The sequence below is a fragment of the Capricornis sumatraensis genome, chromosome 23 (assembly GCF_032405125.1).
Source record: "Capricornis sumatraensis isolate serow.1 chromosome 23, serow.2, whole genome shotgun sequence".
In the NCBI taxonomy this organism is placed as follows: domain Eukaryota; kingdom Metazoa; phylum Chordata; class Mammalia; order Artiodactyla; family Bovidae; genus Capricornis; species Capricornis sumatraensis.
This window is the reverse complement of record NC_091091.1, coordinates 31,646,697-31,659,506: the sequence shown is the minus strand read 5'-3', so window position 1 is coordinate 31,659,506 and position 12,810 is coordinate 31,646,697. Positions and strand designations below refer to the sequence as shown.

Here is a 12,810-nt window from a genome sequence, read left to right as displayed (position 1 = left end):
AACTATTCCAGAAGTATGGTATACTCATTTTCATTACGTTCTTCTAACAGTGTTTGGAAACTGGGTCAAGAGTTCACTAGTTATGATTAATTAAGATTCCAACAGGCAGAAAACTGAATTAAAAAGCAACAGTAAAAACAACCACTTAGAAAAGACAAAATTAACTTTGTCTTTACAGGGCTTCCTAAATTAAATAAGGATGCTTCACTAGTGTCTTTCTAATGACACTCCAGGGATATGTATCAATTTTGGAGGTGGGGGGAAACAAGCAGAGAACTGGATCAATTTCCAAAGTTCCAGAGAATTCAGAGATCAAAAATAAGTGCAAGAAGATTATTATTTCTATCAGTGAACTATGACATTGTAGTGTTAGTTGCTCAGTCGTGTCCGACTCTCTGCGACCCCATGGATTGTAGCCCACCAGGTCCTCTGTCCATGGAATTCTCCAGGCAAGAATACTGGAGTAGGCAGCCATTCCTTTCTCCACTATGACATTAAATATGATACAAATATTACTTGGAAGTTAGGCTGGCAAAAAATAAGCTGCTTTATGATGAAATTATAGTCAAGTTTCTAACAGCAAAAAATGGGGACAACCTTTATGTTCAAGAATTGATGCATAATTATTTAGATTGAAGACATCACAGGGTAATAGCAAAAACAAAGGATATTCTATATCTACGTGTCCCTGGGTAAGTTACTTAACTAAGACTACCTCCTCACCCATAAAGTGAGGATAATGTCAAATATCTGACAGGGTTGCTCTAATAATTAAATACAATGTGTGTAAGATACTTAGTACAATGACTGATATGAAATACTCAAAAGATAATTTTATTCTATGGTACTACTATAGTCTGCTATATTCTGTACCTATTAAAATTATTCTACAAAAAATCTTTTAAGATATGAAAGACTGTTATGACATTAAATGAAAAAAGTCAGATAACAAAATCATGTGTTTTGTATGATCTGTATGATTACATACACATGCAAAGAGTTTAAGTTATCTCTACATGATAGAAATAGATTAATTTTTTTCTTTGAACTTATCTAGAATTTCCCATAATTTTTTAATTTTAAAATGTTCTTCTGATAAAGAAAAATTCTGTAATTCTGAAGTCAGTTTAATTTTAAAAACTGTGATATCTTTATACCATCCTTTTATTGAATGAATAGTTTACATCATGGAGAAGCTTTATATTAACACAGAGGTAAGATGTTTGGACTGTGAGGCTCATTTTCTCCATACAGTGAGGATATGAGCTAAGCTGTGGAAAAACAGAGCATGGTGGTTTGAAGTTTCAGACAGTCAACCCCCCCAAAAAAAGACAAGAGATAAAAAAGATACCCAAGCACACCAATAAGAACCATCTGAGAGTACTCAGCATGGACTTTAGCATAAGACACGTGAAGTGACTTAATGGCAGAGCCAGAATCAAACTCAACTGGCTCCTTATCAAGTAATCGTTTTTTGTGAATTTTATCAACCCTGATCCAGTGAACTTTTTTCCTCCTGACACAGAAGCATGATATGTTCATTCTTGCCTCCATGCTGTTTGACTGTCCTTGCTGTTAAGCTCATGGAATGCATTTTTATTCCATACTAAGTCCAGCATATTTGTTCATTAAGTTTTCTCTGGCCATTCTATCAAGATCTTATTGATCTCCCTATAAACTGGACACATGGCTACATGCTGTTTCATTATACATTAGCGCTTTAGTTACAATCTACATTGTTGGTTGTTCAATGGACTAGTTACTTTCCCCAATAGACTGAAAATCCTTTAAGTAAGGGAGCTTGCTATGCATTTCTACTGAAATTTGCACGCAATTTCAGTGCAAAGCACACACCAGGCTTTCATTCATGCTTTCTTATTAATTAAAGACGCTAAAATATTTCACTATTTGTCCTCCTTTCCATTAGGAACAAGGTGCAAAAACTCAAAATTATATGAGAGACTCATTAAAAGCTTTTTTTTTTGACCCATTCTCAACTTATAAAATAGCATGTCTCCAAAACACAGATGTTAAGTGGACATCATTTTAAAGTACACAACGGATTTGCCTAGTCTACCTGACTAAAAATTAGTTCTTCTAAAAATATTCACTTTAATTTTTTCTGGGATACCCAATGACTAAGCAGCCCATTTTTAGATATCAGAGAATGAACTAACCATTGCACTCCTCTTATCCCACCAAATAAATTTTCAATTACAAAATATGTAAGTGTAACTTACTTTACTGCCCAGAAAACCATGGTGTGTAATCCAATATGTACCTATTGAGATCCTTCTCTTAAGCTTTTACTTATACATATACAAATACAGGATTTTTTAAAATGTTTCTCTATTTGTCTTTATATAAATGGGATCATTTTGCACACTTTTCCTCCTAAATAACAGGTCATAGAACTATTTTCTTGTTGAGTAAATGCAGATATACTTCATTTAACCATTGTATCCTATGATATGTGTAATTATACCATTATCCAATCATCCCCCAATGGACAGCATTTGTTTCTAATATTTAAAAAGGAATTCTATAATGAACATCCTAATAGGTATCTGTGTGTACATGTGAAAATATTTCAGATGTATCAAAAGATAGCAATATCTTAAATCTTATCAGACAGTGCCATTAGAGTATATCAATTTCATTCCCACCAAAACTGAAGGGCAGTCCCCATTAACTCACATCCATTCAAAATGGGGAAGGAGGGAGGGTATCAATATTTTATTCCTTGCCTATCCCATGCCCATGGCCACAAGACTGGTAAAGAGATGGAAATGTTCCCATAATCAGTGATAATGTCTGAGTACAAATAATTTCAAAAATCTTCTGATAAAATTTTAATTTGCTATACCAAGTTGAAGATAAAAAAGGCACTCAATCTTAAAAAATAAATAGAAGAAGCTCATCCCGTCTCTCCTTCATACCACTGCTTTCCCTATGTAATAAAGCTGTTCCATGGTAATAAAATGGCTGAAGCATTCACCAAAAGGTCTATGCAATGCCTAAACTTCTTTTTCCCCCAGTGGGACTGAAGAGGATGAACTTTAAAAATTGTACTCTCTGAGAATATGCTATTCTGATGAAGCAATTAACATCTGCAAAGGACTTGTCACTTTCTTGAGAGCATGGTATGCTCAGAGTCATCCACATTTTGCCAAAATCCACTACTCTCAGCAAAATAAAAAAGGTAAAAAAAATTAATGATGAAATATCAACACTCTCTTATGCCAGGGAAAAAAAAAAAACTTGACATCAGAAGTCTGGCATTTACTGTGATTCACCCCCTGCAGTGGTTTCAACTCTAGCCTCTTTCAGTAAGTGGTTTTAACCACAAAGTAAACTGCAACCTAGAAATCAAGCCACAGCTTGCCTTAATATTGAGCCACTGTGACTAAGAAATAAAATCAATGTTGCCAACACTTATAAATGTAGGCTGATCACTGTCAATCACTGGCATTTACCTTTCTAAGTGCTTAACTTTGACAGTAAGTTGCTCTGTGTTCTGAATATGACAGCTTGTTTTCTTATACTGTCAGACTGTTAATATATGGAAACATTAAATTGCTACAAATTAAAATTAATGTTTTTAATTTCAGCAAAGGAAATCAGCATTTTTAGGTTAATTTAGTGTAACTTTTGAGTAAGACTTTAACTCAAACAGTCTTTATCTTATTTTAACAAAGTAGCAAAAAATCAGTAGAAAAGGCACACAAGTTCTAACAATGAAATAATGCTAAAGGTACAATTTTTTTTCAGAAACATTAAACTGAGAAATTGAAAATAAACTTAAAAGTTATAAAAAATGTAAGACCAGGATCTCTAAAACTCTTAGAGGAAAACATAGACAAGACACTCATATAAATATCTGCAATATCCTCTTTGACCACCTCTTAGAGAAATGGAAACAAAACAAAAACAAGTGGGACCTAGCTAAACTTAAAAGCTTTTGCATAACAAAGGAAAGTATACCCAAGATGAAAAGACAACCCTCAGAATGGGAGAAAATAATAATAAATGAAACTAACAAAGGATTAATCTCCAAAATATACAAGCAGTTCATGCAGCCCTATGCCAGAAAAGCAAACAACCCAATCAAAGAGTAGGCAGAAGACCTAAGCACACATTTCTCCAACAAAGATATACAGATGGCCAACCAACACATGAAAAGATGCTCTACACTGCTCATTATTAAAGAAATTCAAATCAAAACTACAATGAGGTACCACATTACACTGGTCAGAATGGTCATCAAAAAAATCTACAAACGATAAATGCTGGAGAAGGTGTGGAGAAAAGGGAACCCTCTTGCACTGTTGGTGGGAATGTAAATTGATATAGTCACTATGGAGAACAGTGTGGATATTTCTTTAAATACTAAGAATAAAACTACCATATGACCCAGCAATCCCAAATGGCCATATACACTGAGAAAATCATAACTGAAGAAGACACATATGCCTCAATGTTCACTGCAGCACTATTTATAATAACCAGGACATGGAAGCAACCTAGATATCACTGACAAATGAATGGATAAATGACAAATGAAATGGAATATTACTTAGCCATAAAAAGAAAAGCATTTGAGTCAGTTCTAGTGAAGTGGATGAACCTAGAGCCTATTATGCAGACTGAATTAAGTCAGAAAGAGAAAAACAAATTATTGTATATTAACACATACATATATGGAATCTAGAAAAAATAGTACCAATACACATATTTGTAGGGCAGGAATGGAGACGCAGACACAGAGAACAGACTTTGGACAAAATGAAATAAGGAGAAGGTGGGCCGAACTGAGAGAGTAGCACTGAAACATATACATTACCATACGTAAAACAGATTGTTGTGTAACACAGGGAGCTCAACATAGGACTCTGTGACAACCTAGAGGGGTGGGATGGGATGGAAGTTCAAGAGGGAAGGGACATATGCATTTTTATGGCTAACTCATGTTGTGTGGTAAAAGCCAACACAATAGTGTAAAGCAATTATCCTCCAATTAAAAGTGAACTTATTAAAAAATATTCTTAAAAGTAAAAAACTCAAAAGAATGCCACCATTAAAGAGAAAATTAGTAAAGTTGTTACATGTAAGTAGAGCTGTAATTTCCTAAAAGCAATTACTAAAACTCCATTTGTTGATATAATCATAATTACTGTAACATTTCTTCAGAGCCCAGTGTAACAAAAGGCCTCTGTGAATTATTCTGTGCTCTAGCCTGGAAGGCAAAGTCTTCTTATAAATTTCTCTCACTTCGAAAAGAAACAGAAAATAAAAAATTTTTCCTATTTCATACCCCTCTCTCCCTGATTTCATAAAACCACTAGAGACCTCAGAAGGCTTTCAGTTCAGTCGCTCAGTCATGTCTGACTCTTTGTGACCCCATGAATCGCAGCACGCCAGGCCTCCCTGTCCATCACCAACTCCCGGAGTTCACTCAAACTCACGTCCCATCAAGTCCGTGATGCCATCCAGCCATCTCATCCTCTGTCGTCCCCTTCTCCTCCTGCCCCCAATCCCTCCCAGCATCAGAGTCTTTTCCAATGAGTCAACTCTTCGCATGAGGTGGCCAAAGTACTGGACTTTCAGCTTTAGCATCATTCCTTCCAATGAACACCCAGGACTGGTATCCTTTAGGATGGACTGGCTGGATCTCCTTGCAGTCCAAGGGACTCTCAAGAGTCTTCTCCAATACCACAGTTCGAAACCATCAATTCTTTGGTGCTCAGCTTTCTTCACAGTCCAACTCTCACATCCACACATGACCACTGGAAAAACCATAGCCTTGACTAAATGGACCTTTGTTGGCAAAGTAATGTCTCTGCTTTTGAATATACTATCTAGGTTGGTCATAACTTTCCTTCCAAGGAGTAAGCGTCTTATAATTTCATGGCTGTAATCAGCATCTGCAGTGATTTTGGAGCCCAAAAAAATAAAGTCTGACACTGTTTCCACTGTTTCCCCATCTATTTCCCATGAAGTGATGGGACCAGATGCCATGATCTTCATTTTCTGAATGTTGAGCTTTAAGCCAACTTTTTCACTCTCCTCTTTCACTTTCATCAAGAGGTTTTTTAGTTCCTCTTCACTTTCTGCCATAAGGGTGGTGTCATCTGCATATCTGAGGCTTTAAGACTCTAAATATGTTTTTGAGCACTCTTTTACTTAACTGCAATCAGCTGTGCCCCTCTCCCCAGTTCCTTCTGCCTCTTCTCCAGTGCCTGAGTTGTCAGTAATCTTGGCACTGCCCAGCCTGAAAGTAAATGGCATTGCTTATTGCCAAAGAGTGACAGCTACTCTAGAAGTATTTATATCTTAAGCAAAAAAGAGAGTTAAAAATATCTGGATCTACTTGCGAGAAAAAAAAAAAAAGGCAAATAATTAAAGCGATTTTTGGAAAAGTGACTGTAAGGTGATAAAACATTTTATTTTCAACTGTAAATTCAGTGCAAGTTTCTTTGGTCCAGGGAAGAGAACAGGGCAACTCCTGCGGGACTAGCATCAACTCTCCAAGACAGGTGTTGGGTTTTTTGTTTGGTTTTCATTTTAAGTTATACTTTTCAACTAGTAAACCAGGGGGGAAAAAAAGGAAAGTATCAGAATTATACTCCAGCTAAGTTTGTCACTGAAGGTTTGGGGTGAATTGCTCTTCTCCAATAGATGACAGAGAGAATCTCAAAGGTCAATTATGACTGTTGAGATTTGTAACAGATCAAGACCTGCATGTTCAGATTTCTCATCAAATCTCAACCTTCTGCAATACAATCAAAATATGGGGGATGAGAGGGATGGAGAAAGGCAAAGAACTATCTTAATAAACACGGTATATGATAAATAACTATAATATTATAAAAACTTTCAACAAATAATACTTAACTCGCTTTGCTATTACTTGGGATAACAGCTGTATTTAGTTTGCTGACAACTATCAAAGCGTATTTATATTTATTATAAAAATTTATAAATGAGATATGTAAATTTTTATTATCATTTATGTTTTAGTTCCTTTTGATTTCCAATACATATTTGTAATCTGACCATGTAGAGTGTGTTAGAAGTGAGGCACTTGTGTTTTTCTGACATAACATGTCAATTACTCAAGATTAATAATGAAGTCAAATGTTTTCATATTAACAAGCACACTTGAAATATAGAAGAATTACTTCTGACAGAAATGCAAAATTAAGAAAGCCAGGAGAAAGAATACATGGAGACGCTATCCTCTGTCAGAGGTAGTGAATCCAAAGGACCCTAGTCTTACTAACTGGATTGTTTTATCATCCTCTACAACTTATGCTTTCTCTATTTGCCAACACTAATTATTTTAGTACTTTATAACTGCACCCCCCCCATTGTTATTGAGTAAGATAGGGAAACCAATACATGCATAAAATATTAAATAATGAAATACTGTTAGAATATTTAAGAGTAAGAACAGGACCTTACAGGGCCTTTCTGGAACAGACCCCTCCCTCAAATCCTCTGCCGAAGTACCCAGATAATAGTATCTGATGCACATTTCCTGAGTCGTTTCACAAATGCTAAGTTGGAGAAGGCTCTTGAGAGTCCCTTGGACAGCAAGGAGATCAAACCAGTCCATCCTAAAGGAAATCAGTCCTGAATATTCATTGGAAAGACTGATGATGAAGCTGGAACCCCAATACTTTGGCCACCTGATGTGAAGAAATGACTTCTTGGAAAAGACCCTGGTGCTGGGAAAGACTGAAGGCAGGAGGAGAAGGGGACGACAGAGGATGAGATGGTTGGATGGCATCACCGACTCGATGGACATGAGTTTGAGCAAGCTTTGGGAGTTATAATGGAAAGGGAAGCCTGGCATGCTGCAGTCCATGGGGTCACAAAGTGTCAGACACAACTGAGCAACTGAACTGAAGAACAGGACTGATTGATAACCATGCCCTCTATAGAACTTGATATATCCATTTGATTAGTTGAAAGAGTAAAGGAAATTATGTGTATATTTAGGAAAAAAAGTTCTAAGCAGAGAAACTGAGAAGTACAAAGACCCTGAGGCTGGAACTTGCCTGATATGCTCAAGGAACAATAAAGTATCTGCATCTACAGTATCTTAGGAAATACACAATAATTAAGCATCAATGGGAGAGATAAGGCCATAAATTTATAACATTTCAAGCATCTTTAATTTCAGTTGCCCTGATTTGCTAGAGTAAACAACCTTTACTTTTCTAAGACTGAGAAGCGTTTAATTTTATAAAAGAAGTCTCTTTTTAAAGAGCCTTTATGTGTCATTCACTGAAAAGTGATCATGTTAAAATGCATTATTCTTTCTTTTCTCCTTTACTATCAAAATCAGTTTCTTGTTTAAAATAAGCAAACTTACATATTTCAACATAAGAACATACAACAAAGTAAACACGTTACTAGGTGATTTATACTGAAGTAAAAATTAAACCTTTATTACTGAACTGGTTCAGAGTATCCCAAGGAAATGGGAACCTGAAAGATTAACACTTAGAAATACAGTAGAGTTCTTGAACTTTAGAAATAAAGAAATAACTCTTTGGGTGGCCAGAAACAAAGATTAAGTCATTATAATGAGGAAAAAACCAATTAGACCAGCCTCATACTGTTGCATATTCAATTCTAGAAGACAAAAGAGCTACCTTTTAGGTCTCCTGAGATGCTCAAGGAAAGGAAGTTGAACCCAATGATTTTTATATCCATCAAAGAGTTCTTTAAATATAAAGGTTACAAACATACAAAAACCAGAAAACTACTGTTAGTAAGTCTTCCCTGGTGGCTCAGATGGTAAAGCGTCTGCCTACAATGTGGGAGACCCTGGTCTGATCCCTGGGTGGGGAAGATCCCCTGGAGAAGGAAATGGCAACCCACTCCAGTACTCTTGCCTGGAAAATCACATGGATGGAGGAGCCTGGTAGGCTACAGTCCATGGGGTTGCAAAGAGTCGGACAGGACTGAGTGACTTCACTTTCACTGTTTAGGAATGATTTCTGAGAAAATTACTGTAAGACTGACTTTAACCAACCAAAAAATAACTTGAACAACTATGGCAACAGCAAGCACTGTTGGTGAACAATTAAGACTAAACTAGAGACTGGCTTAACAAGATATACCATAAACGTTGCACGTCCTAACAATATAACTAATAAAAATTGGGAGGAAAAAATGACCAAAAAGGGCTAGCAGTACAATAAATTCACTGACTACCTCATCCACATTACTCAACAAAAGTAGAATACATATTCAATTGCACATGGAATACTTATCAAGATAGACCATACACTGAGCCATAAGAAAAGTCTCAATATATTTACATGATTCAAGTCACACAAAGTATGTTCTCAACCACAATGAAATTAGAAATCAGAAACAGAAAGATCCCTGTAAAACTGTTAGAGGTTAGGAACTAAATAACAAACTTTTCAGTAACATATAGATCACAGAAAACAAAAGGGCAAATTAGAAAGCATTTTGGACAAAACAAAAAATAAAACACAACATGTCAATTTGCGGGATGTTGTTAGTGGTACGTAAGGGGCAATTTTATAGCACTAAATGGCTGGGAAAGATTGAGGGTGAGAGGAGAAGGGGACAACAGAGGATGAGATGATTGGATGGCATCACTGACTCAATGGACATGAATTTGAGTAAACTCCAGGAGTTGATGACGGACAGGGAGGCCTGCCGTGGTGCAGTCCCTGGGGTCACAAAGAGTCGGACATGACTGAGAGACTGAACTGAACTGAACTGACTCTGAGAAGAGAAGAAAGGTCTTAAATCAATAATCTCAATCTTCCACTATAAGAAACTAGGAAAAGGGCAAATAAAATCAAAGTAAGCAGACAAACAGGATGAGAAAGGTCAAAGTGGAAATCAATGAAATAAAAACAAAGGGAAAAATAGAGTAAAATCAATACTTTGAGACAATCAATGAAACTGATAAAATTAATAAACCTTTAGCCAGACTGATTAGGAAAAGAGAGAAGATATAAATTGCCAATATCAGAAGAGAGAAATGGCATTACCACAGATTCTATAGACATTGAAATAATAAGCAAATGTTATGAACAATTTTATCCCCATTAAATGTGACAACTTAAATGAAATGAACACATTCTATGAAAGACACAAATGATCAAGGTTTCTCAAGAAGAAACGGATAACCTAAATAGCCCTATGTCTATCAAAAAACCTGAAATTGTTTTAAAAAAACATTCCAATAAAGAAAAATCCTGACTAGGTGGCTGCATCAATGAACTTTATCAAATATTAAAGGAAGAAATACGCCAATTTTATACAAACTTTTCCAAAAACTGAAGAGTAGGGAAACTTCCCAACTTACCATATACAGTCAGCATTACTCTGAAACTGAAACTAGACAAAGGTTTTATAACATTACACACGAACATACTGTTTATTCTTGTTGTTTAATTGCTAAATCGTGATCAACTCTTTTGCAGCCCCATGGACTGCAGTTCTCCAGGCTCCGCTGTCCATGGGACTTCCCGTGTAAGAACACTGGAGTGGGTTGCCATTTCCTTCCCAACCCAAGAATCAAACCTGGGTCTCCTGCACTGGCAGGTAGATTCTTTACTGCTGAGTCACCAGGGAAGCCCATATCATTTATTAAAAATTAGTAAACTTAATTTTTAAAACTCCTACCAGAATGTATCTTTTTTCATTATTTCATCTTGGTAAGAAACTTCAATCTTATTATCCGGGTTTTTGTCAAGTTCAGGGAAATAGTATTAAATTATATTTTATAGCTTCATTGTCTTACCTCTATTCTCTTTCTAGAACTTCTAGTGCTGTCTCCCATGACTTTTTTCATTTATTTTGTGTTTTTCTGTCTTTTTGTTCTAGACTCGAGGGGACAAGAATCAGAAAGATACAGGTTCTAATGGCTAGCTATTATAACCTGAAGAGGTCTCAGATTAACTTTTCTGTGAATAGTTGTTATGTTACCAGAGACAGTCTACTGTAACATTTTTTAAAAATTCTGCTACAATTGCTTCTGCTTCAAGTAATGAAGCAGAAAGTAATTCAAGGTAATTCAAGCAAACTCTCCCATTGCAGAAAACTAAGAACACTTCTAAAACAAAAATCAGAAAACGAGCATGATAATGACTAGCAGTAACCAGGCTGGAAACCAGCTGGGAACCCAGAAACAAGCAAAGCACGGGAGATTTTTGTCCTAAGACCGCTCTCCTAAACAGAAGATGTAACTGAAAGGCAAAGGCATGTTTTGCCAAGAGTCAAAATCTAGAGCCTGCCAAGGGTGAAGAGTCTAGTAATCAGCATCAACTAGGACCCTACAGGGCTGCACCCTAGCATGAGGGGTCAATCAGAATTAAAACGGCCCTCCAATTACTCTGCAGTTTGCCTCTGAATCACTTGAGAGGACCAGAAAAATCACAACCCTTAGAACATGGATGGACTAAAGTGGTCACTCTAGGTACCTGAGAGAAGCAAATAAAAATTCTCTGGAGAAAGATAACATTATCATAGGCCTCATGCAATTTAGTAATAGAACCTTATAAAAATTCATTACTAAAATTACATAAACTAAGTACAGAATACTTTTTAAAATAAACCTAATAGTTTCTTCATACCACAGTGATAACTAAAAGCATCCAAAAATTTTTAAATTCCCTCTATTGTTTGTATAAATTTGGGGGCATTCAGAAATATAAACAAGAATTTATAAATACGGAACACATCAACTTTCTGTAGTTTGACTATGTCGTCAAAACACATTATGCATTTTGAGACATCTTTTCTTTTAATCCCTCAATATTACATATGAGCAAACTTTAAAATGTACTTGCCATGTTTTAAAAACTAAACAGCAATGATCTTATTTTTCAGTGTGGTCTATTTTAGCATAGAAGGGACCACACCCTACACAAGAGCATGCAACATTTCAGAAATAAGCAAAAACAGAAAACGCATCCATTCTGCAATTTAAGCACAGTTATAGAACATACACACATTACTCAATATTCTATCTTGTTTACCATTTAACTGAGCTCATGTCCTAAAACTTATTTTCCTTTCCTAGAAATGGAAATAAAAAATGATTTTAAAATACTATCTTTTAGAAGTTTTACCACTTCAACAATGCTGAATTTTAATCCTTTAACTTTATCTATTGAAATAGATTTTAAGGTCCAAGTAGCTAGAAATAATATTAACAGTATCTTCTTTCTTTTTTCATACCAATAGTATCTGGGAGGTCTAACAATTCATTGTGCTGCAAGTCAAGGTTGGTTATCTGTGTGCAGTTTCCAATCTCCTTTGGAAGGTGTTCAAGTTGATTGTGAGCTACATCCAGCGTAATGAGGTTACATAATTCACCTGTAAATTGATCAACATAAAAATGTAAGTATTTCTGGGAGATAAAACATTTTATATCATAACTATATTTTTTCTCACAAAGTAAAAGTTAAACAAAATCTGAAACTCTTCTTTGAAAATGGCATCTTACAAATACTGAACTATGTTGTACACCTGAAGCTAATATATGGTTTTATGTCAATTATACCTAAAGAAAAAAAGAAAATGACATCTGATAACATTAACATGTTGACTGTAAATCATTATCAACCAATATTATATATTTTTAATTAACAAATTTAACCACATTTACATTTCTACATTCTATACTTCAAAAAGAGCTTACTAATTTTTAAATCAAATTCAAAATAATATCAGATAGATCTTAATTTGAGGGTCACCTTACCTCAAAATATATATGCTTTCAAATATGCATGTGTTCTGATGTTATAT

General features: G+C 35.4%; 1 protein-coding gene across 1 annotated transcript in view; it reads right to left on the bottom strand.

Moving 5' to 3' along the window:
• Positions 1–12,810, bottom strand: part of SHOC2 (SHOC2 leucine rich repeat scaffold protein) — an 84,743-nt gene that overhangs the window by 15,658 nt on the left and 56,275 nt on the right. Inside the window, exon 3 of the mRNA XM_068961349.1 lies at positions 12,241–12,378. Coding sequence (XP_068817450.1) covers positions 12,241–12,378 — 138 coding nt within the window. The remainder of the gene's footprint in view (positions 1–12,240; positions 12,379–12,810) is intronic.